This window comes from Macaca nemestrina, chromosome 17 (assembly GCF_043159975.1).
Source record: "Macaca nemestrina isolate mMacNem1 chromosome 17, mMacNem.hap1, whole genome shotgun sequence".
Taxonomy (NCBI): Eukaryota; Metazoa; Chordata; class Mammalia; order Primates; family Cercopithecidae; genus Macaca; species Macaca nemestrina.
Window position 1 is genome coordinate 89,836,187 of NC_092141.1, and position 25,266 is coordinate 89,861,452.

The 25,266-nt window shown below is 50.1% G+C and overlaps 1 protein-coding gene across 4 annotated transcripts in view; it reads left to right on the forward strand.

Moving 5' to 3' along the window:
- The window catches only part of LOC105469284 (regulatory associated protein of MTOR complex 1), a 413,056-nt gene that overhangs the window by 298,811 nt on the left and 88,979 nt on the right, over positions 1-25,266 (forward strand). For all 4 annotated transcript variants that reach the window (XM_011720145.3, XM_071081792.1, XM_011720144.3 and 1 more), the window contains 2 exons: positions 5,180-5,263; positions 7,463-7,573. In XM_011720145.3, the coding sequence (XP_011718447.2) occupies positions 5,180-5,263; positions 7,463-7,573 (195 nt within the window). The remainder of the gene's footprint in view (positions 1-5,179; positions 5,264-7,462; positions 7,574-25,266) is intronic.

The window sequence follows — 25,266 nt, forward strand, 5'->3', positions numbered from 1 at the left end:
GATACAGGTGCAGGTTTCTTGTATGCGTGCACTGCATAGTGGTGAAGTCTAGGCTTTGTGTGAACCTGCTACCCACGTAGTGGACATTGTACCCCATAGGTAATTTCTCAGCCCCTCACAACTTCTGGAGTCTCCAGTGCCTGTTATTCCACCTGTGTGTCCCTGTGGGCCCATCGTTTAGCTCCCACTCACTTCTACGTGAGAACATGCAGCGGTTGGTTTTCTGTGTCTGAGTTATTCCACTGAGCGTAATGGCCTCCTGTTTCACCCATGTTGGTGTAACAGACACGATTCCATTCTTTTTCTGGCTGAGTAGTAGTCCATGATGCATAGATGCCGCAGTTTCCTCATCCAGTCCTCTGCTGATGGGCGATCTCTGCTCACTGCAGCCTCCACCTCCTGGGTTAAAGTGATTCTTGTGCCTCAACCTCCTGAGTAGCTGGGATTACAGGTGTGCGCCACCGCGCCTGGCCAAGAGTGATTTTATAGGATGAAGTTTTAGTCCCTTTTCCTAGATGTCACAAATCAGTATGAGCATTTCATTTAGGAAGTCTAGTTGCTCTCTCTCCGTGCATCATTTTTTTTACAAATAGAATGTGGGGTCTGAAACTACAGGATCATTATCAAGTGACAGCAGAATGACAAACTAGAGTGATATTATACATACCATATACATCGGGGACTCCAAAATCGCCCCGCTCATCAGGCACCCTGGCCTGCAGCACCCGTCATTCCAGGGCTGGAACTGGAGAATCTTTTCTCATGAAGCAGCTCTTCCAGTATGTCCGTCTGAGCACTCTCTTTGTGTACAAGACCAATGAAATTTGACAGCCTTAGCAATTCTGTTTTAATTTGGTCACCTCAGCTGGATTGCAGTGGTGTGATCATAGCTCACTGCAGCTTCCAGCTCCTGGGGTCAAGCCACCCTCCTGACCCAGCCTCCTGAGTAGCTGGAACTGCACGCACGCGCCACCACGCCCGGCTCATTTTTGTATTTTTTGTAGAGACGGGGTTTCACCATGTTGGCCAGGCTGGTCTCGACCTCCAGGCCTCAAGCAATTCTCCAGCTTCAGCCTTCCAAAGTGTTTGGATTACAGGCGAGAGCCACCATGCTGGCCACCATGGTTAGTCTTTAGTTTGGGTTACCACAGGTGGAAAGTAAATCTCAGTAAGTCACTCAGCTCACCATCATTTACTTCTGTAATTTCCATAGATCCTGGGATGGTCCAAAACAGGAGATTTTTGTTTTTGTTGTTTTTAAGTACAAAAACAACATTGGCATATTTTCCTAAAAGCCAATCCTATTTTTAAAATAACTTTGCTTTTTGTTGACTTCAGTTTTTAAAAAATGTAAATCAACAAAAGGTGGCAGGAAGATGATGTAATGTTTGAAAAAAAAAAAAACAGTACTTAACATTTCCCGCAATACTCTTTATTGACGATGTTTCTTTGCAAATGAAATAATTGCAGCACCAAATCCCGGTGCTGCCCACAGACCTCTGACGCCGACTCCCAGGCAGGTGGGCCACCAAGGCCCCAGCGGTTGTTTCTTCAGCACCTGCAGCTCCTACGGTGCGACACTCAGGACCACGTCGCGGTAGTGATTGTGAACCAGCATCCCGTTTGCTTTTGTTGTTTGTAAGGGGCACATTCTAAGGAGACCTCTAGTGCCAGGCTAGTGTCCTGGTAAAACAGTAACAGGAACTGGTCTTGATGAGACCTCTTCACCCCGTCCTGCCACTTCTTCCATTTGCTCTGCAACTATTGACCTTAGAAACTGAGGCTTGTCCCTGTTTACAGTGTTGGAAATAACAAAGAGAATCAGAAAACAATCTCTGTAAGCTTTAGATCTGATGATGTCTTTGATTTCTGATGATTGCAGCCATGGCGAGACCTGCCTCCTCTCCTCTCCCTGGGTCATCTAGAAACTTGAGCCTCAGGCAGCCTACTGTCCCTACACACAGAGTCAGTCCTCAAAACCCTGGATGGTGGAGACATCCAGAAGCCAAATGCTACGATGGTGACTTTACATCCGCTGGGCACCCTGGTGCACACAGCTCTGTGCTAGACGCTTTGCGGACTCTGTCTCACTGAACTTTGAGAATAAGCCCAAGTCAAGTACCGTTGTCTCTGTTTTTCTTGATAACGATATTGAAGTTTCCCAAAGTTAGGAATTTAAGCCAATACTTGGGCAGAGATGGAGGCAGGGTTAACATCAGGTTAGCCGGCCCCAGAGCCCGTGCTTTTCCACCGACTGGCCCATCAAACCCGAGTTCTGGGCAGCAGTGGCATGCGACGTCCCCCAGGTTCAGCACGGGAAAGGGATCCGGTTCCAGCTCACATATCCCGCGAGCAGTCCCACGTTCCTTTCCCAGCCTCTTAATCGGAGACTCTCAGCATCGCCAGCACGGGAAACCTGCCACTCCTGGGTCCATGGTGAACCCGGCGTGGGAGCTGCCTCCAGGCACATAGAAGGGAAGTGAGGCCGCATTCCCACTGCTCTTTCTCTGCCCCCAAGGCTGGACATGCTGGGATCCCCCCGCACCCTGTCTGCTGCCCCTCCAGCCTGGCTAGCCCCCTCCTCTTGCTGCCACCTGTGACCTTCCCTGTCCCCCTGCCAGCGCTCTTCGCCCCCGACAGGGAAGCTCCTCCGTCTCCACGGCCCCCCAGGGCCCATCCTCCTGACTCGGTGGCTCCTCCGTGGAAGTCGTGCTGGCCGACCCCCAGGAGCGTAACCCAGATGGCCGCCATCTCCTCTCCCCTCCTCCCTGTCCTCCACCCTCACTGGCCTCCTTGTCCCTTTTCCCTGCATCTCTTGAGGGTTTCCAAACTCATCCCAAACCTTCTCTTCTAGAGTTTGCTTTTCTTCACCCCTTCTTCTCTCAGCCTCTGGCCAGCGCTACAGTCTCTTCCTCCCCATCTCCATCTCAGCACGCTGGTCAAGCCCACCCCCTTCTACTTGCCTACCCCACTTCCAGCCTCTTGCCAGGCCTGTCCCCAAAGCACGCACACTGGACCAGTCACTGCTGCTTCAGGCCTGTCCCCAAAGCGCGCACACTGGACCAGTCACTGCTGCTTCAGGCCTGTCCCCAAAGCGCGCACACTGGACCAGTCACTGCTGCTTCAGGCCTGTCCCCAAAGCGCGCACACTGGACCAGTCACTGCTGCTTCAGGCCTGTCCCCAAAGCGCGCACACTGGACCAGTCACTGCTGCTTCAGGCCTGTCCCCAAAGCGCGCACACTGGACCAGTCACTGCTGCTTAACATCGCTCAGTGGCTTCTGGATCTCAAGACAAACTGACCTCCCTGCACACTGTCTGCGGGGCCTTTCCTGATCCGACCCCCTTCCTGTCACTGACCTCAGTCATACCGATGGCCTGTACATCCTCAGACACCCGAGCTCTTCCAGCCTCTCTACCTGCAACGCGGTAACCCCCTCACGTCACCTCCAGGACCTGCTGCCCAGCTGTGTCCTGTGCATCTTCTCCTGCGGGGAGGGAAAACCTCCGAGGCCTCCAGTGAGGCCAGGTCAGGGCCTCCTGGGGTCTGTGTGTTCAGGCGTCTCTACTAAAAATACAAAAATAAATTAGCCGGGCGTGGTGGTGGGCACCTGTACTCTTAGCTACTCAGGAGGCTGAGGCAGGAGAATGGCGTGAACCCAGGAGGTGGAATTTGCAGTGAGCCAAGATCACGCCACTGCACTCCAGCCTGGGCAACAGAGCGAGACTTTGTCTCAAAAAAAAGTGTGAAACTTTGATATAACAAAAAAAGGAAGCGCAAAACCTCTGGCAAAGCCCACTCTAATTTATAAGGAGCTTTGACGTGTCAATAAGTAAAAGCCACATATTGAAGTAGAAAACTAAAGGCATGCAGGGCAAATTTACTGCGGAAATGACCCATCAACCTGCAAAATGTACTCCCCTTGAAATCCAAGAAATCCAGAAGAAAAGGATGTATTTTCCCCTGTCCTGTTGGCTAATCATAGTGTAATATGGGCTAGTGTTGTCCCACAAGCTTTAAATTTGTTATTTAATTTAATGCAACTCTTACGGGCAGGTGTTGTGTTATATGTGTTTTATGAATTAGTAAATCAAGGCTCAGCGATGTTAAGTAATTTGTCCAGAGTCACACCCCAGTGAGCGCTGCTGGGTGCCATCGAGAGTGTGAGTGGGGTCAGCCGCACGGTCATTTGGTAACTGAAGTATCAATGCTCTGACCTTACCTTTTTAATACCCACATTTATCTTACTGGAAAAAAATCGTGTGAGTGTGCAGATGTAACTATTAGGATATTGATCACAGTGTTATTTATAAAAGCAGCATTTCGGCCAGGCGTGATGGCTCACGCCTGTAATCCCAACACTTTGGGAGGCTGAGGTAGGAGGACTGCTTGAGCCAGAAGTTCAAGACCTGCACGGGCAATGTAGTGAGACCCCCATCTCTATAAAAAATACAAAAATGAACCAGGCATCGTGGCACCTACCTGTGGTCCTAGCTACTCAAGGGTGAGGCGGGAGGATCACTTGAGCCCAGGAGGTTGAGGCTGCAGTGGGTCATGATCTGGCATCTATACTCTAGCCTGGGCAACGGAGCAAGACCCTATCTCAAAAATAAATAAATAAAAAATTTAAAAGTAGGAACATTTTGATGATAATTTGAATATCTCTCAGTGGGGAAGTTGTTTAAAAGAGTTGTGTACATTTGTGTAATGGAAGTACTGTGCTGGCATTGGGAATGATATGGTCAGTACATACCTAGTGACATGAACGATGTTCACGGTGCGTTATTTAGTTAAAGGAGCTGAGAAATATAGTCACATATTATCTAGTTCAGAATCCATAAGAGAAGTGTGGACATAGAGAACAATGCCTGGGTTCGTATACCAAAATAGCACCAGCGAGTTAGCTTTTTAAATGCAATTAAAACATGTTTGTTCTAATATTATCTACATTGAGTGTGTTTTGTCTGTGTAATAAAGGAATAAAGCATGTTTTCTTCACCTGTCTAAAAGCATGAACTTGTAAGGAAAGGAGCACCGGCTCCAGGTAACTGTGCCTGAGGCAGCAGACAGATCTGCACTGTGGTCGGACCGCTCCAAAGCTGGCAGCTCGTGCAGCAGCGTTTCGGGGCTGCACACCAGTATGGTTTGCAGTGATACCATTTTCTTCTTGTTCTTCCAGGTGCTGTTAAGCCAAGTGCACCGGCTGAGAGCATTGGACTTGCTTGGAAGATTTTTGGACCTGGGTCCCTGGGCAGTGAGCCTGGTACGTGCCTTCCTCATTAACCTGGGGGCTGAGGGAGGTGGGACAGAAATTAGGCTCTGTGTTTCAGTCTGTGCACGTATTTCATGATCCAGAGCCACCCGCAGCCGTGAGACCCAGGGCGAGTGTGTCCGCCGTGGTGGTGTCCTGTCGATCCTCAGGCCCTCAAGGAGCCCACTCTGTACCCGTGCAGCCTGCAGTGCTGCCTGGCGTTTGGGGTTCTGGGGTTGTCGCCCCTCTGTACGTCCGATGTTAGACATAGGCGTGAGCGTGTTGGCTTGTCACCTTTTCCTGAGCGGCCGCCCAGCGCTGGGGAGGAGCAGGGCGTCCCTGAGCCTGACGCAGCGCCCGCCACGTGCTGCTGCTTCCCCCAGGAGGAGTCTGGATCCTCAGCACTGTCTGCTCACCGTCATGGCAGGCACAATTCGGAAACGCTCGTCTGGTTCCTCATCCTATAGCAGAGTAGTGATGGCCACTAAAAGAGAAGCCTGGCAGAGGCAGGATCAAGAAGCGACACGTGCTTAACAAATAACTCACGGGGAAAGTTAAAGGAGGCTGAGAGGGAACTGCAGAGTCAAGGAAACTCGAGAGACCTACGACCAGTTGCCGTGTACAGTAAACCTTACTTGGTTCTGTTGAAGTTCCAAAAATGAATACTCATAAAACAATCAGAAATTTTATAGGAGCTGGATTTATATGTTATTCAAGAATCACTGTTCGTTTTTATTGGGTGTGGTAATGGTACTGGATCGTGTTTTCATAAAAGAGACCTAATTTTTTAGAGATAGACACTAAATATTCACCAGTGAAATCACATGACATCTGAGCCTTAACTTACTGTGCTTGGGAGTGGCGCAGTGGGGCGGTGGGTGCGCAGCCGCTGTCACGGAAGCTGGGTGGTGAGTACCTGGGGTCTGGTGTATTTATTTGCATCATATAATGTTGACAAAGAGTGGTAATTGATAGTCCAGCACCGAAGGAGGAGAGAAAACATTCAAAACTAGGAAGAATCATTCAGCACTCACCACTGGGCCATTTTCACTCCAGGTGCCTGAGGCCACAAATAGCTTGTAACAGAGTCGGGGCTTGAGTGATTGGAGGAGGCTCGTGTGACTCGGTCACTCGTTGTGTGCGTGGTGGTGTCACTCTGCCATCCTGGAGAGGCCTGCGTGGTATTGCTGGCACTCAAAGAAGACAGGAAGCATGTATTCATAACATTTTAGAAAGAGGTTCATGTTTAAGATTAATATTTTAAAACTAATTTTTTCCCTTTAAAGAGTTAGGCTTCTGCTCATTGGCAATTTTGCTAACACATGAACCAAGGCTGGATAAATGAGGTATTTTCACAGGTACAGATTTTGCCTCTCAGGTGAGGGCCCAGGCACCTGAACCAGAGAAACTGCTCTTTCCTTGTTAAATGTGGCCTTTCATGGGGAAGGAACCCAGGCCTGGGTCCCAGCACCACTTCCTGTCTTGGTTGTAGGGGACCTCACTTATTGGAAAGGGATACCTTTGGAATATCTGTGAAATTCCAGCAGCTTTGAGATGAGGACGCAGCAGAAACCGCTGACTGTCGAGTGCAGCCATACTTGGCCAGGCATCCTCCACGCGGCAGTGCCCTCCACACTGTCCCTCCCCTGCCTCTGAGGGCAGAGTCCCCTGAGAATGACACGCGACCAGAACCGGGCGCCAGCGAGCCCCTGGGCGACCCCTCCTCCTCCTCCCTGCCTTTCCCAGGGCAGGCGTCCTTCTCCCGAGGTGTATCTGAAGCTCTGATGTGAGTGTTGAGCGAGCTGGCCACACCGTCACGGAGAAGTGGCCGTGGCTCGTACGTGAACAGCACAGTGAAGGCGCCCGATGCCATGCTGCTGAGAGCCGACGGGGCCACCGAGGGCAGGCGAGGGCTCCAGGCGCAAGCAGCCTGCGCCTCCACAAGGAAAAGCTGCGGCCCGATTAACTCCAGTCTCCTGACACCAGTCAAGGCTAGCAGTACGTGGCAGCTTCTAGGAATAAATCAGAGATGAATAAATCTGGAGGAAACCCCTCTTTACTTTAAGTGAGGCCCATTCATTCCTGTTGCGTTTCCCATATGTGCTGAAGATAACACTGCAGCTGGTCCCGCGTGGCACCCCTGCTGCTGCCCGTTCCCTCGCTGCGGCACAGGCAGAGCCCTGGCGCGCTGACGCCCTCCCTCTCCCCCAGGCCTTGTCTGTCGGCATCTTCCCCTACGTGCTGAAGCTGCTCCAGAGCTCGGCCCGAGAGCTGCGGCCACTTCTCGTTTTCATCTGGGCCAAGATCCTCGCAGTGGACAGCGTGAGTATCCCCGCCCTCCTCCCCAGGGTGGTGTGAACCCGCCGGCCCTTCTGGGAATGCCGAGCCCTGTGCTTCCGGCCTGCCCTTTCTCCAGCCTCGCTCCCTCTCCAGGCGCCGCAGCCATTCCTGTCCTCTCTTCCGGGGTAAAGTGGGACACGCCCCACCTCGGCAGCCACCTCTGGGTCATGGGGGCTGTCACCTACCTGTCCTGTCCCTGGCCTTCCCCCGGTGCCCTGTGCTCTGTCTCCCCCGCCCCCCGGCTTGTCTTGTCCCTGGCCTTCCCCTGGTGCCCTATGCTCAGTTCCCCCCAACCCCCCGCCCACCGTTCTGTCCCTGGCCTTCCCCTGGTGCCCTGCACTCTGTCCCCCCCCGCCTGTCTTGTCCCTGGCCTTCCCTTGGTGCCCTGTGCTCTGTCCCCCACACCTGTCCTGTCCTTGGCCTTCCCCTGGTGCCCTGTGCTCTGTCCCCCACACCTGTCCTGTCCTTGGCCTTCCCCTGGTGCCTTGTGCTCTGTCCCCCACACCTGTCCTGTCCTTGGCCTTCCCCTGGTGCCCTGTGCTCTGTCCCCCCCCCCCCCGGCCTGTCCTGTCCCCAGCCTTCCCCTGGTGCCCTGTGCTCTGTCCCCCCTGCCTGTCCTGTCCCTGGCCTTCCCCTGGTGCCTTGTACTCTGTCCCCCTGCCTATGTCTGACCCCCCCATAAGGCTGCCCCTGTGCTCCTGACCCTGGCTGGAAACAGCCCCACCATGGCAGTGAACTTGGCCTCTGCCTCGCCCAGACCCCACATCGGCTCCTCCTGTGCCCACCATTGCATTTCTCCCCCTCTTCAACCCTGAACAGGTGGTCTGGGCCAGGCCCCGAGGTGTTAGGGGCCACCCCCTTACATGGGGCTGCCCGACTCTGCCCTCTTTGATGGGCATCAGCCCTGGCCCTGCAGCCACATGTTCACCCCTCAATCATCTAGGCCAGGGACCCATATTTAGCTATGTTAAGAGAGACACAAGGTCAGCTGTCCCTGTCCCCAGCGGCTCATGCTTGGGTGCGGGCGAGGGTTGCAGGTGACACCAGCCCTGTTGTGAGGCGGGGTCACCTCCTGTAGGAGCTACCAGAGAGATGGATCAGAGGAGGGGGGCTGAGAAGTCCTGTGGGCGGGACCCGGCCTATGCTGAACTGGAAATGCCAGGAAGGGCCTTGAGAGGGTAGATGTCAGGCAGGGGTCCAAACATGGAGGTGGCAGGGCCGGCTGGGAAGACGTTTAGAGGAGGGCAGGCCACTCCGCGCCCCGTGTGGCCTGTGTGCAGGGACACGCAGGGAGGCCCCATCCAGGCGGAGGGTACACAGTTCCAGGTAGACACAGCTGAACATCATTTAGCAGGTGGAGGATTATTAGAGATTTTGGAACAAAGACATCAAAAGAATGAAGCTGTGGTTTATGAACATTGCCTGGCCTGGGAGTCAAGTGGATTGTGGGGCAACACGGGGTGGGGGCATTTTCCTCCAGGTGCATGGGCAGAGGAGGTCGGGCTGCAGGGCTAGGAGGGTGGCAGAGAGGGTGGCGGCACCAAGCCTGGGTGGGGAGAGGCGACTCGGGCTGGAGCCTGTGTGGCCGGCCAGGGCTCAGGGAGCCTTCCAGAGACAACTGGTCAGGAGCCCTGTGCGGCCTGGGAGCAGGGCTGGCCCGAGGCCAAGACTGGGGGACCTTGTCCACCCAGTGGTGATGGCAGGCGAGACCCTCGAAGGAAAATGTGGCAGGCTCGGCTGCGGGAGAGCGCTGGAAAGCTCCTCGTGTGGCACAGTGGAGAGGAGAGCAGTACCGAGTGGTGCACAGGGTCTGGGAAGGGCCCATTTACAGAACGTGAAGATTCTGGAACAAAGGGTGTGTGCTGGGAATGGAGTTGGGGGATATGTTGCCCTCTGCAGAGTTGTTGGGGGACAAAGGTGTCCCAAAGATGTCTTTGCCTTTAGCTGTCCATGTGCAGAGGGACACGTGTGTGATACAGAGGTGGGATCGGAGCCAGGCTGGCAGGGAGCCCCAGGAAGAAGCCAAGCCAGTCTTGCTCTATGGCCGCTGCCCTGGGTGAGGAGAGCGGGACCGAGGAGCCGGCATCTGGGCAAGGCTGGCTTTGCTCCCTGCTTGGTTTTGAAGCAAACCAACCCCAGCAGCTCATTAGAAGGCCTGTAAGAGCAGGTCCACATTCCCCCCTGGACTTCAGCCAGCTGCTGGGTGCATGTGTGTGCCGGGGTGGTAATGTGTACGGGCACTTGGGTGTGCGTGTGTGTGGCGCCCTGTCCAGCGGCTTTCATATGCAAAGTCTCTTAATTCCTACATCCCCTGTGAAGTCATCATGAATTTGCATCCTATTTACTGGTGAGGCACCGCCCACAGGAGGGAGCAGGGGTCACGTAGCTACCTTGCTGGGCCCCTGCCTGGGTCTGGAGCTCCTTGCCCACACAGGGAAAGGGAGGGTTTAGCATAGTCACAGAGCAGGTATGGGAGAATGCCAAGACCACCTTGGAGAAGCCATGACTTGGAGCTGGGAAAGGCCACCCTTTCCTTTTCTGTGAGGCAGGTGAGGGGAGAGTGGACGGAGCTTACAGCCCCCGGGGCTCCTGCCTGCCGCCGTGGCACTCCCTGGGCCAGATTCTATCAGCTCCTCCGTCCAGTCACTGGCACTGAGACCCGGCCTCATCCTTAGCCCTGTTGGCCATGCTGCACCAGCCACCAGGACCTGCTGTGCTTGCTGAAGCTGCCACTCTGGGCTTTGTTCAGCCAAATTTACTGCCCATGCTGTGCAGGCACTGGTAGGCACCCCGAGCTGCACTGCACGCTCTCATCCATCAGCCCTGCACACCCCACACAAAGCCACTGCTGTGTCCCCCACCCACAGCCCCTGCTGACTCAGGTCCAGCCCAGGCCATCAGGTCCCCAACTGTGCTGCCCACGGACCCCTGGGCCCCTGCTCAGCCCCTCTGCTCTCCGCACCCAGCCCTGACCATAGCCTCCCCACACCCCAAGTGCTCACCTAGGACTTTGGTGTGGCAACAAAAGCAGGGGAGGGGGGAGGCCGCCGCCGAAGCGGGGGAGGGGGGAGGCCGCCGCCGAAGTGGGGGTGGGGGGAGGCGGCAAAGGCTTCCACCTTGGAGGCGTGTGTCCATCCCACCCGGCAGCAGTGTTGCCCTCTTGCTAGTTCCACTGATTGTTGTGGATTCCCTGGGATTTTCTGCTAGTTCGCCGGTTCTTGCAGATGCCCTAGGATTTTGTGTATACGCTCTCTCCGAGAAGCAGCCTCCGGCCCCTCTTCCGGTTCCGGGATCTCTCACTCTTTTCCTGGGCCTGGGGCACTGACCATGGCTCTGCCAGCTGCCATGCTTGCCATCTCTGCTCCTGATTTCCTGAGCTGGATGCCAGGAGCTGCTTCTCCTCCTCTCAGCGCAGCTGAGGCTGACCTTGACCTCACTTCAACCTTGAACCCTCCTGGGCCCAGTGCTGTGGACCTGGCTGTGACCAGGGAACACCCCAAAACGGTGACCGGAACACCATACATTTCAGCAAAATATTTTCCCTGCCACCCATTAAACTACGGATAAAGAATGACTGCTTTGAAAGATTGGCTAAAGCACTGGATTTAAGAGTTAAAAGCGTGAGTTTGATCCCATCACCGCATTTGCTCTGACAAGTCATTTTCACTTCCTTGGCCATGATTTGCCTCTGTAAAATCATGGCAGTGATCCTTAGGCCGTCTGCCTCCAGCCGCAGTTCCAGAGCTCAGAACCAGGATGTGGAAAACTGCTGTGTAAATGATAGAGGAACAGGACCAGGAAGGGGCACCACGTAAATCTCACATCTCTCCTGCCTGCCTCTGTTACACTAAAACCTTTTCTTGCTAAACTGAAAGCTTAGCTTTGTGAGTCAGAAAGCGAGAGGTTTGGATCATTTCTATTTTATTCTTCTTCAGATTCACCGAAGAGTCACATTATGTAAACAAAGGGTGTTTGGCAGGAAGTCATTTTGAAACATGGTTTCTCTCCTACCCCAGTGTCTTCAGTCATCTACATGGACACACTTAGAAATGTCTTGGCACCTGGCCATGGATGGAGGACCATGTGTAGAGGCTTCCAGATGCACAAAACAGTGACCTTCATGTGACACAAAGCCCAGGGTGAAGGGACAGGAGATGCCGTCCACATGCAGGGGTCTAGGATGATGGCTGCCTGAGCCTGCTCCCCATCCCTGCCCCAGCCCCTCCAGTGCTGCAGGAACGTGTCTAAGCCAACTTTGATTCTCAGACTTTGTGTTTTTAGTACCTTTTAGGACCTGGGAATTGATGATGTCTTTATTTTCAGTCTCGGGGTGGCTCTTGGTGAAAGGGGACCGCCTTCGTCGTGACGTTCTCGCTGCATCCACAGCCCATCATCATGTTGCAGTGCAGGGCGTCTTGTTCAAAACTGGCTCTTGGTCCCGTTGATCTCCCAGGGCCTGTTACTTTCGAGTGCCCCAAATGGCAGAACGTGGCCGTGAGCACAGAGGCTGCAGCGCGCCTTCGTTTTACACCCCGCTCCAGGCAGATACCAGGGCCTCAGGTTTCATATTCATGATGCTGAAGGGGTTATCTGCTCAGTACTGCTTGGGGAGCTGTTCCCACAGCCAGCTGGGCATGCCCTTGCCTGCAGTGTTCGTGTAACTGCCTGCAGGCACCACAGGCCTTCCTGTGAATTAATTTCTTAACCAGCTTGTTGCACCTGCATATTTAAAAGCAATCATTCCACTGAGGAGCATTTTGAAGTGTTTCTGGTAGAAACTGAGCCTCATCTACCTCACCTGTCTCGCCCGCCCTTCCATCATTACCCTGGCGATAACTTCTCAGAGATGAAGGTTCCCTGTGTTTTTGAGGGGTCGTTCCTCCACTCCCTTCCCCTCCCCACATCTGGCTATGGATGTTGCTGAGGGTCCTCCGGAGCTCCACCCCTACCCCCCATGATGTGTGCGCCCCGCACAATGTGTGCATGCCCCTCTGTGTTGCTGGTGGTCCTTCGGAGTTCCGCCCCTGCATGATGTCTGCGCCCCCGCCTTGTGTTGCTGGTGGTCCTCTGGAGCTCCGCCCCCACATGATGTCTGTTCCGCCCCTTCCTTGTGTTGCTGGTGGTCCTCTGGAGCTCCGCCCCCACATGATGTCTGTTCCGCCCCTTCCTTGTGTTGCTGGTGGTCCTGCGGAGCTCCACCCTACCATGATATCTGTTCTGCCCCTTCCTTGTGTTGCTGGTGGTCCTGCGGAGCTCCACCCTACCATGATATCTGTTCTGCCCCTTCCTTGTGTTGCTGGTGGTCCTGCGGAGCTCCACCCTACCATGATATCTGTTCTGCCCCTTCCTTGTGTTGCTGGTGGTCCTGCGGAGCTCCACCCAACCATGATGTCTGCTCCGCCCCTTCCTTGTATGCTGGTGGTCCTCCGGTGCTCCGCCCCCGCATGATGAGTGCCTCCTGCAGCCCCCCGCCGTCCCCGTGACTCCTGGGGCTTGCCCTTGTGCAGATCGGGGTGCACATGGTGTACAGACAGGTCCACTTCTAAAGATCACAGAACCTGCTCAGAGGTTCAGAGGTGCAGACAGAGGCCAGCCAGTCTCCCAGTGTTCTCAGCATCCCTCTGCTGCCGCCAGCTGGCCCTCAGGGCACACTTAAGAGTTTGAGAAGGATGCGAGCCCACTCAGGCTGGGCTCAGCAGATGGGCGAGCCTGGGACCCCCTCATTTCTCAAGCACCTGCAGGGCACATCCTGTGTCCCATTATGCCAGAAGCTCTGAGGGATTCAGGGGGAGGCCTTAAAGAAGGTGGGCTCAGGCAGAAGAAAAGACGGAAGAACACCGTGTGCCATGGGGGAGAGGTGTGTGCCGTTTGCGTGAGACAGAGCAGGGCACAGTGGGGACACTGATCTGACAGAGATGGCACCGCCCAGGACAAGGAGCACCAAGGGGAGCACATGAAGAAAGCCGTCTCTCCAGGATTCTCCCAGGACTCTGATCCCAGAGGGCCTCCCCCAGGATCACTCCCCATGCCAGGTTACACTGCACTGCACACCACCAGCTGGAAATTACCAGGCAGGTAAAGAGAATCTGGAAAGTGTGAACCATCATGAAGAAAAGGAAACCAACCCATTAAACCCACTCGGAACCACTGCAGATGGTGTAATTAGCAGGCCGGGACATTAAAATATTACAAGTCTATTCCACATACTCAAAAAGTTAAATCGAGACATGGAAAATATAAAAAGAACCCAACTTAAATTTCTAGAGATGAAAATGGCAATATGTGATGGGAAAAAATATACTTGTTGGGATTAACAACCAGTTAAGCATTGCAGGAAAAAGCAGTAAACGGTTAGGCACGGGGCTCACATCTATAATCTCAGCACTTTTGGAGGCTGAGGCAGACAGACGACTCACGTCCAGGATTTCAAGACCAGGCTGAGGACCATGGTGAAACCTCGACTCTACATGAAAAAATACAAAACTCAGCCATGCATGGTGGCGCTCGCCTGTAGGCCCAGCCGTTCATAAGGCTGAGGCGGGAGAATCGGTTGAGCCCGGGAGGTCGAGCCTGCAAAGAGCCATGACTGTGCCATGGCACTTCAGCCTGGGGAACAGAGTGAGACCCTGCTTCAGAGAAAGAAAGAAAATAGCAATAGAAACTAACAAAAATGAAGCACGGTAAGAAAAGAAAAAAGAAAAATTTTAATTAAAGGAATATCATTCCATTGTGGGACAACTGCAAGTGACATAACATACTGTTTGGGGGTCCATAAAGGAGGCTGGGAGAAAAAGTATTTGAAGAAACAATAGCTAAAATTTTTTGAATTTGATGAAATTATAAACCCACAGATCACAAAGCTTAGCAAACCCTAAGCACAGGAAAACTACACGAAGGCTTATCACAATCAAATTGCTTGAAAAACAGTGATAAATTCAAAAGTCTAAAGGCAGCCAGTAAAAAGCTAGTAAGGCGCAAAGGTGAGAATGACAGCAGGTTTCTTCTTGCAGATTTCCTACAGATGGAAAAGGCAGACAGTGGAACAGCATCTTTAAAGCAGAGAAAGTGAAAAAACCGTCAACCTAGAATTCTATACCCACTGAAAATATATTTGCAAATGGAGGCAAAATAAAGACTTTTGAAGACACACAAAAGATGAAAACTCATCCCCGGCAGACCCACACTACAAGAAACGTGAAGTCCTTTAGGCTTGAGGAGAATTACTCTTCAGAGGGAAACACGGTTCTACACAAAGGAATTAAAAGCACCAGAAATGAGTACTATGTGGATAAATATGGGATTTCTTTCTTTTTATTTAAATCTTCTTTGAAAGATAATTTTTTAAGCAAACTAATAAGTGTACTATGAATTTTTTTTCAATAAGCCTTTTGCACTCTTAATTTTTTTTCCTTAAGAGACAAAGTAGGCCGGGTGCAGTGGCTCATGCCTGTAATCCCAGCACTTTGGGAGGCTGAGGCGGGCGGATCACAAGGTCAGGAGATGGAGACCACGGTGAAACCCCGTCTCTACTAAAAATACGAAAAAAATTAGCTGGGCGCGGTGGCGGGCGCCTGTAGTCCCAGCTACTCAGGAGGCTGAGACAGGAGAATGGCATGATCCCGGGAGGCGGAGCTTGCAGTGAGCCGAGATCGCACCACTGCACTCCAGCCTGGGAAAGAGAGTGAGACTCCATCTCAAAAAAAAAAATAAAAATAAAAATAAAAAAGAGACAAGGTCTCATTCTGTTGCCTAGGCCTGATCACAGCTCACTGTAAGCTCAGACTCCCTTGCTTAAGCCATCCTCTTGCCTCAGCCTCCCGAGTAGCCGGGATCACAGGCACAAGCCATGGCACCCCACAAAATGCATAACATTTGTAAGAGCAAAATGTGTGCTAATAGTAGCAAAAAGATGGGGAGGAGAGAGAATGAAGAAATACTATTGTAAGATTCTTGGACTTTGTTTGAAGTGGTCTTATATCACCTGCCTGAAGACAAACTGCAGTAGTCCATAAACCCTAAAGCTGCCACTCAGATTTTAAAAAGAATTACAGTTAATTAGCTGACAACATAGATGATATGAAATCATAGATATAGACAACACGAAAGGAAAAAGATAACCAGAGTAGATGCAACAAATAGCAAAAGGCGGGATGATGGATGGACACCTAATCCTGCCCGCACTGCGGAGTGGAGACTGAACACTGCAATGAGAAGGCAAAGGCCGCCAGGTTGAAGAGCAAGAAAAAACCATACGATGGCTACGAGCAACGTACTTTTGGCATAAAGACAAGAGTAAATTAAAGGTAAAAGGATGGGAAAATCTCTGCCATGAAGGCATTAAGCAGAGGAAGGCTGCAGGGCCTATATTAACATCAGACAGAGGAGGTTTGGGAGCAGAGAATGTTGCTAGCAATACAGTCAGACATTTCATAATGCTACAGAAGTCCATTCATCATTCATCAAGAGAATGTCGCAGTTCTAAATGTCTATCCACCTAATAACAGTTTCAGAATACATCCAACAAAACTGATGGAACTGCGAGGAGAAATAGATAAATCCGTAATTACATTTGGAGATTTCAGTGCTCCTTTCCCAGTGACAAGTAACAAGCCGAAGAGAAATCAGTAAGAATAGCAGAGACTTGAGCAGCACTGTCCAGCAGCTGAGCCCTGACGTTTATAGAACACGCCACACAGCAGCCACGGAGTACACAGAGCCTCTGCCGGCATAGGCCAGACCCTTGGCCAAATAAACCTCAACAAATGTAAAGAACTGAAGTCTTACAGGCGTGTTCTACAGCCACGGTGGAGTCAAACTCAAATCAGTAATAGGTAATAGGAATGTCTCTAAGCACTTAGAAACAGAAACTTTTAGATAAATAAATGATTTTCATTTTATTCCATAACATTGTAAGTAAATTATATTTATATATATATGCTTAATACAAAATAGAATATAAACATGTAATATTAAGATACATAGATATTATAAATCACGGATAACAAAGATTTATATAAAATATTACTATAAGTTTGTATATATCATACATAATATAATGTACGTATAGTTATAAATAGTTGCATTAAATAAATCCATTATATAAACATGTATATTGAGATGTAAAATAAATCGGTTGAGTATACATGGACCCAGCTCTGAGCAGTGCTGAGAGGGGAATGTGTAGCAGCTGCTAGACAATGCATTGGAAAAGAAGGACGGTCTCCAACCTGAGACCTCAGCTTCCACCTTAAGAGAGCAGCCTGAGTGGAGTAAACCCAAAGCTGCTGGCCAAAGGAAATAATACAGATCAGACTGGAGACTAATACAAAAGAAAACAGTGAAACATCAAAATCTGTTGAACAAAACATGTTTTTTTTAAACAGATGAATAAAACAGTGAAACATCACCCTGACTGTTAAGGAGACAAAGACACAGATTCCAGCATCAGGAATGAGAGAGGTGACATCGTTAAAGATTCTGGGGATATCAAAAGGATGATAAGCAAATATCATGAGCAATTTGATGGGAGAACTTTTGATAACTTTGATTCCTTGCATGACACACACGACTCACTCAAGAAGAACTCGTTAATGTGAATAGCACTCTCCTTTTTTTTTTTTTAGAGACTGGATCTCACCACATCACCCAGACTAGTTTCGAGCTTCTGGGCTCAAGCAATGCTTCCACCTTGGCCTCCCAAAGTGCTGGGATTACAGCAGGAGTCACTGTGCCTGTCACTACAAATGGAATTTGTAGTGAAAACTTTTACTCCAAAGAAAACTGCAGGTCCCGGTGACTCCACCAGTGGATTTTACTGAACATTAAGGAAGGTATATTTGGATGACATCTCAGCACCTTCCCATATCATCCTGTGAGGGCAGCATTACCTGACACCAATGCTTAGACACACATTACAAGAAAAGAAAACTACAGACCAGTATTCTCTTGAACATAGGTACAAAAATGCCAAATAGAATTTTTGCAAATTAAATTCAATGCTATATAAAAACAATAAAACATAATCTAGTGGGATTTATTTCAGGAATGTAAACCTGTTTAAGGATTGAAAAGTCAATGGATGCCTCTTCAGATTATTAAAGAATTATTTTTAGAGAGAGAAAAGTCCGTGTAATTTACCATATTAAAAAAAGATAAAAACCATATTACCATCTCAAGAGATGCAAAGTATTTTAACAAAATCTGAGATCCACTTCTGATTAAAAAAAAAAAAAAACTCCCTGCAAACTCCTAATAGAAGGGAACTTCGTCTACCTGACAAACAGCATCTCCAAAAATTTACAGCCAACACCATACAATGGTGAAAGACTGAATGCAAGATCAAGCCATCTGTTCTTGTCACATCCCTCGACATTGTACTGGAAGTTCTAGGTAGTAGAGTGAGTCAAGGAAAAAAAGACTTTCAGATTCAAAAGGACGAGGTTTAACTGTATTTTCAAACAGCATGATTGTCTATGTGGAAAATCCGGTTTAATCTATTTTAAAATGTTACTAGAAAAAGTTTAGTAAGTTTACAGGTTATAAGATCAATATACAAAATTCAATTTATGTATATACACTAGCAATCAACAATTAGAAGTTGAAATTAAAATAGAGAACATTTACAATACCACTAAAAAAAAAGAATACTTAGGGATACATTCTGACAAAAGGTAGGCAAGATCTGTACACCGAAACTGCAAACCATTGTGAAAAGAAATGAAGGAAGACCTAAATAAATGAAGAGATCATCCATTATCATGATTTCTGCTTCTGAGATCCACATGGAAATACAAAGGACCTACAGTAGGCAAAAGAACTTGGAAAAAGAAAAACACAGTTGAAGGACATACTACCTGATTCCAAGAGTGACTATAAATCCACAGTACTCAAGATCGGAAATAGCATCAAATGAACAAACAGATAATGGAACAGGAAGAAAGTCAGGAAATAGACCCATACATATAAACACCTGCCCTGTGATGACATGGAGAGAATGAAAAGGCCAGACACAGACTGGGAAAATATTGACAAATCGTTTTTCTGTTACAAACTAGTGGCAAGAGAATAGAAAGAACTCTCAAAACTCAACATGAAAACAAACACAAGCAGACAAAGAAAAGTGGGCAAACGTTTTGAGTAGACACTTCACCAAAGACGTACGAATGGCAAATAAGCACATGAAACAATGCTGAGTATCATTAGTCACCAGAGAAATGCGAACTGCGCCTACAGTTATCTACCATTGCACACCAAGTAGATGCCTAAGAAGCTGATGCCGTCAAGTGTTGGCAAGGCCGTGGAGGAACTGGAACCCTCGTATGCTGCCGAGGGCATTGCAAAGCATGCACTACCACTTTGCAAAATTATTTCACAGTTTCTTATAAAGATTAGCACACACTCAGCATACAATCCAGCCATTCCATTCCTAGGTATTCCCCAGGAGAAATGGAAGCATGTCCACACAAAGGCTTGTACCTGAATGTTCCTAGCAGCTTTATTTATAATGGCCTAAAATCTGGGAATAGCCTAAATGTACATTAACAAGTGGATGAATAAGCAAACTGCAATCTCTCCATGCAATGAAATCCTACTCAACAATAAAAAAGCATGAACCGATCTCAAAATACTTAGACTGAGTGAAAGAGTATGGTTCCATTCATTTAAAACTCGAGAAAATGCAAACTGTAGTCACAGAAAGGAGATGAGCTGCTGCTCGGGACACGTGAGGGTGGGGGCACAGGGGAGAAGAAAACGTCCAGGGGGCCAGACCCCACCTAGATTGTGGCAGTAGCTTCACAGGTGTAGACGTACGTCCAAAATGGTCAGATTCTGTACTTCAAATTTATATGTTGCTTATACCACAATGAGGCTGCTAAAAAATTCTAATTGTGGGGCAGTCTGCAAAGAACTGTACTGTTCCCTTCTAGGTTTTATTTTTTTTTTTATTTTTTCTGAGATGGAGTCTTGCTCTGTTGCCCAGGCTGGAGCACAGTAGTACGATCTCTGCTCACTGCAACCTCCACCTCCCGGGTTCAAGCAATTCTCCTTCCTCAGCCTCCCGAGTAGCTGAGACTACAGGCGCCTGCCACCAAGCCCGGCTAATTTTTATATTTTTGGTAGACGAGGTTTCCCATGTTGGCCAGGCTGGTCTCAATCTCCCAACCTCAAGTGATCCTCCCGCCTCACTCTCCAAAGTGCTGGGATTACAGGCATGAGCCACCACACCCGCCTCCCCCGCTCTAGATTTTTAATTCAAGAAATGCCCCCAAAAATGTGGGGGGATTTATGCTCAAGCCTAATGATGTATATCAGCTAAGTGCAGTTCCTGGTTGGATCCTGGATCAAAAACCAGAGGCTCACAGAGGACGATTGTGAACAATCGGGAGGAGTTTGACTCTGGACCGTGAGTCAGGTGGGAGGATCGGGAGGAGTTTGACTCTGGACTGCGAGTCAGGCAGGAGGATCCGGAGTTTGACTCTGGACCGCGAGTCAGGCGGGAGGATCCGGAGGAGTTTGACTCTGGACCGCGTGTCAGACGGGAGGACTGTGTGGCTGTCACGTGTCTGGAGTGTGATCATGGCTTTGCGCTCATAGAAGCAAGCGTCCTTTTCCTCAGGAATATTTCTGGGCAAAGCGTCATGCTATCTGCATCTTTCACACAGTGCAGAAAAACACAGGGGATGGGGGAGCAGAAAGCAAACATGGCAGAGTATTTTTTGAAATTGTCCTTAGGGTCATGTGATGGGACCAGAGCTGAAAGAGCAGCAGAACTTGGCGATGAGAAAGTCCAGGAGATGTGGCCACAGCTGTCCCCCGCTGGTCACACTTTGCGAGGATGGTGGCAGTGGTTGTTTTCATAAGTTCCTCAAGCCTGCTGTTATCATTTGTCTATCTGCTAATTAGCAAGATTAGGAAGGGGAGAGTTAATTAAGGACTCCCGTAGGCAAGGTTCCAGTTAATTGAGAGTTTTTCATAGATAAAATTAATACTCAGTCCAGGCTGACCTTCTGAGTTACAGTTAATAAAGTTGTGTTTATGGTACCACCAGGGAACTCCAAGGGTGTAACGTCAGTGGATCTGGAAAGACACTCTGTGACGGTGTTCATGAAGTAAATCTGGATTGGGATATTCAAAGAGGCTTCCCCCTAGGAACAGGCTGCTGTGGTCCCTGGAAAGAACCCGCGCTATGAGGAGAAGGCATATGAGAGAGTCTTAGAATTTTGTTTCTGCAGCCCCCACGTCTGTGCCGGTTCTCCTTCCCGTGCTCAAATTCTCTACTGTTTTCTCTGCAAAGTCATTTCACCACAGTTCATGTCTGCTGGCGTTGATAGCCTCTCCTCCTGCTTCTCCACTTTTCCCCACTCCCAATTTCTCACACACGTACACACAAAACTCAATTCAAAAAATGTGCAAGGTTCACTTTCTCTGTCACCCAGCGATGACTCAGTCTCACCAAGTGATCAAGAGAGTGCCATCTAGAGCGTGTGCCCCTGCTGGTCCCACAGCAGAAGGCAGTGCCCTGGCAAGGGCTCGTCTAGTTAGGACCCGAGCAAACATCTTACCTCCTGTGCTGGAATTTTGTTTGCTTGTGTCCTGAACTCTTGTTCCTATAGTTTCTATGTTAACACATTTTATTTTTTAGAACAGTTTTAGATGTACAGAAAACTTGAAAAGGTAGTAGAGTTCTCGTGTACCCTATACCCAATTTTCTTTATTGACATCTTCTGTTAGTACAACGTTTGTCACAGCGATTAATGAACTTATGTTAATCAATTATCATTAACTGCAGTTGATACTGTTATTAGATTTTCTTGCTAATGTCCTTTTTCTGTCCCAGGATCCCACATGACATTGAGTCCTCGTGTCTTCTTGGGCTTTTCTTGGCCGTGACAGTTTCCCAGACTCTCCTTGTTTTTGATGAGCTTGACGGCTTTCAGGGGTACTAGTCAGGGGTTTTGTAGACTGGCCCTCTGTTGTGATTTGCCACGTTTTTTTTTTTTTTCTTCTTTTTTTTTTTCTTTTGAGACAGAGTCTCTCTCTGCCACCCAGTCTGGAGTGTGGTGGCACGATCTCAGCTCACTGTAACCTCTGCCTCCTAGGTTCATGCCATTCTCCTGCCTCAGCCTGCTGAGTAGCTGGGATTACAGGCGCGTGCCACCACGCCCGGCTAATTTTTTTGTATTTTGTTTAATAGAGATGGGGTTGCACCATGTTAGCCAGAATGATCTCGATCTCCTGACCGCGTGAGCCACCACGCCCGGCCATGCCCGATGTTTTTGTCTTGGTTAGATTGGTGTTTGGAGAGGAAGACCCCAAAGGGGAGTGCCCTTCTGATCCCGTCATAACGAGGGTGCGTGCCGTTGGAATGGCAGATCCCTGGTGGCACTGGCCTGGGTCCCTGGCTGAGGTGGAGCTAACCCGGCTGAGGTCAGGCTTCCCCTGGGTGAAGCCGCTGCTGCCCCTTCCAGAGCAGGCTGCTCTTTGGAAGGAAGTTGCTTGGATGTGCTGGGCTTGTGTTACCTAAACTGCTTTATGTCTGTGGTTAAACTTACTCCTTCCTGCAGTTTCATTATCTTTTTAGGGTCTAAATATAGTTCTTTTAATTTCCTTTTGTTATTTATATAGGCTTATTTTTTAAGGCTTAGTCTTGGAGTTGTTTTATTTTGTTATGTTTTGTTTTGCATTTCTGGGAATTTTTAGTATTCCTTCTTTCAGTTTGCCCCTATTGAGCTAACCTTCCTGCACTACCATCTTCCAGCTGACTGTCCGTGGACATGGTGGACACGGTTTTACCCCTCCTGTGGGGAGCTTTGCCAGCTAGAGGCCCTTGAGCAGTACTCCGGAGCGCACCTGTGCCCAGAGCTGGGTGAGTCCCAGGAACAGCCAAAATGTCACCTAGCCTTCCCCCTGCTCATCTAACATAGTATAATTGCCTTGATGGTGCATGGAATTTCCCAACTAGAGAGGTTGTGATATGCAGAAAATCAGCAAGATGGCATTGCTAGGGAGCACGTTTGTGAAGCTGGCGTCTTCCACAGAAACTGTAATCGGCAAGGAGGTGCCATTGAGGGGACTCCGGGTGACGTTTTCGTCATTTGGGAAGCAGCCCTGCCGTGCAGAATGGCTTCTTTTTAGCCACCCTCCTAGTTCCGTGTGGAGCCCTCAGAATGGTGTTACTCTGGGCAGATTCCAACACACCCTCGTGCTGTCCCGGGAGAACTGTGGACCAGAAAGACAGAGGCCGTTTCCTCCCGCCCCCATGGAAGCCGGACCACATGAGCTGGGCCACCTGGCCCGGCACTGGGTCGGTCCTGGGAGACCACCCGCGCCAGAAGAGACCAGGCCAGGTGGACAAGCACATTGGTGACAGGCCAAGCGGCAGTGGAGTAGGTCTGTCAGTACCCCCTGGGAAGGTGGGAGGTGTTTGGCCGGAGGGAGACAGTTGTATCAGCTGCCTCTGGGTTGCCAAGAATGAAATGAACAAAAGAGAGAGGAAGCAGGAGGGGGCTGTCCGCTCAGCCATTCCAGTTCCAGGCTCTTTTGCCTGCACCCAGGCAGAGTAGACCAAGCGCTGGCAGGGGTGACGGCTCGCCCTTTGCAAGATGGATGGGCACAACGGGGTCCTGGCAAGTGGAGGTGGCATGGCAGGCTGTGCTGAGGGCGACCACAGAGGCTGTCTCTGTATGGCAACTTAAGGGCCCCATGATTTATGGTTAGGCTGCTTGGAGCCTGATCAAATCTCAGCTCAGCCTGCTGGGTGTTAGCAAGGGAGAGGGGATGGGGAGCCTGGTCAGCCAAGAGCGAGCCCCCCACCACTGAGGAGGCCTGCAGGGGAGCCCCAGCCTGGCTTCCCCCGCTCGTGGCTGGCTCCTGTCCCGCACTCTTTCACTGCTGTGTTTCATCTTCTTAGTATTGGAATTGAGATGGGAAAGGCACCACAGTTCTGACCTGAGGTCAAGGCTGGGTTCATTGCAGGTCCAGAAAGCTCCAGCCCAGACACCTACTCCAGCCAGAAATGCCCAGGGCTCTGTGCGGTCCAAGGGCTCCTTTGCCAGTCCTGCCACTGGCAACACTGGGCACAGGGAGCCCCTCCACTGCTCACCGCAGACAGAGCAGATCTCAGGTGGGAAGCGGGTCCTGGTGTGATTCGCACACATGATCTGAAATTGTGATGTTTCTCCACAGCACAAACGTGGGTTCTTTCATTCATTCATCAAACGTTTACTGACCGGCTAATAGGAACCAGGCCATGCTGCCTCCTGGGACTAATAAAGGCTAATAATGCACGTTTTTGTCCTCACAGAGCTGAAATGGCTAACTCAAATGCGGCAGCTTGGGAAGTGCAGTCCAAGTCCCTGCAAAGGGTGGGGAGAGAAGCCATTGCAGAGGCCATGCTGGGGGGCAGGGCCCCAGGCGGAGAGGACAAAGGCCCAACAGGCAGAGGGAGCTCGCCCCATTCCTGAAGCCGCAAAACAATGAGCTCCGTGTGTCGGCCACATTCCCGAAGCTGCAAAAAAATGAGCTCGGTGTGCCCCAAAGTCTGAGAAGCTGAAGAGAAAGGGGAAGATGGGTTTCTTTATTCAGAAATGTTTCTCAGTCTCCGCTGTCACACTGCTGGGTTATTGACATCAGACTGTGAAGAATCTCACTGTCCGTGCTACGTGGGGGAGGACGTTGCTTACCATGACTCAGGGTGGCCTCAGGGACAGTGTGTCAGGCCTGGCAGGACAGCACACGGTCTGTGCTGGGGAAGTCGCGCAGACGTGCGGACATACAGACACGTGAACCCAAGTCAGCCCGGGCTGAACAGCGGGTCCCCCGGAAGAGATGAGCAGTGGAATAAGGATTACATGTAGGGGCAGAGGACGTCTCAGTCTGTACCTGTCTGTAGCATTTTAATGTTTGATCCTTGGTGCCTACAAATTTTAGGACGTGTACAAAAAAGATTGAAAAGGATGGGAAGCATGCCAGTGATTTTCCTGTGGACATCAGACACAGCATTCGGGGCCACTGTAGACGTGGGTATGTCTGGCCTGAGAATAACTAAAGGGCTTCTTTTTTTTCTTTTCTTTTCTTTTTTTTTTGAGACAGAATCTCGCTCTGTCACCAGGCTGGAGTGTAGTGACTTGATCTCAGCTCACTGCAACTTCCACCTCCCGGGTTCAAGCGATTTTCCTGCCTCAGCCTCCAGAGTAGCTGGGATCACAGTCATGTGCCACCACGCCCAGCTAATTTTTATGTTTCTAGTAGAGATGAGGTTTCACCGTGTTGGCCAGGATGGTCTCCATCTCTTGACCTCATGATCCGCCCACCTCAGCCTCCCAAAGTGCTGGATTAGAATTAACCGTTTATAGAAAATCAATATGTCTATATTAATATATATATTTATGTTTAAATATCTTGCCTCTCTTGGCGAGTGGGGAATGCACTGTGCCCATGGGAGAAGGCCTGAGGTGGAAAGCTTGTCTTCCACTGCTCAGTGGATGTTCTGCTGAAGTCGTGAAGAACAGTGAGCTCTTGTGACCGGTAAACAGAAATCCCTACTTTGGTGTTATTTTCCCAGGCACTACCAGTTTTATTGGCACCCACCATTGTGAAAACTGCAAATATAAACATCTCAGCACAGCCCTCCATCTGCCTTCAGATGACTTCCCGGTAGCATCCTCATGTTATGG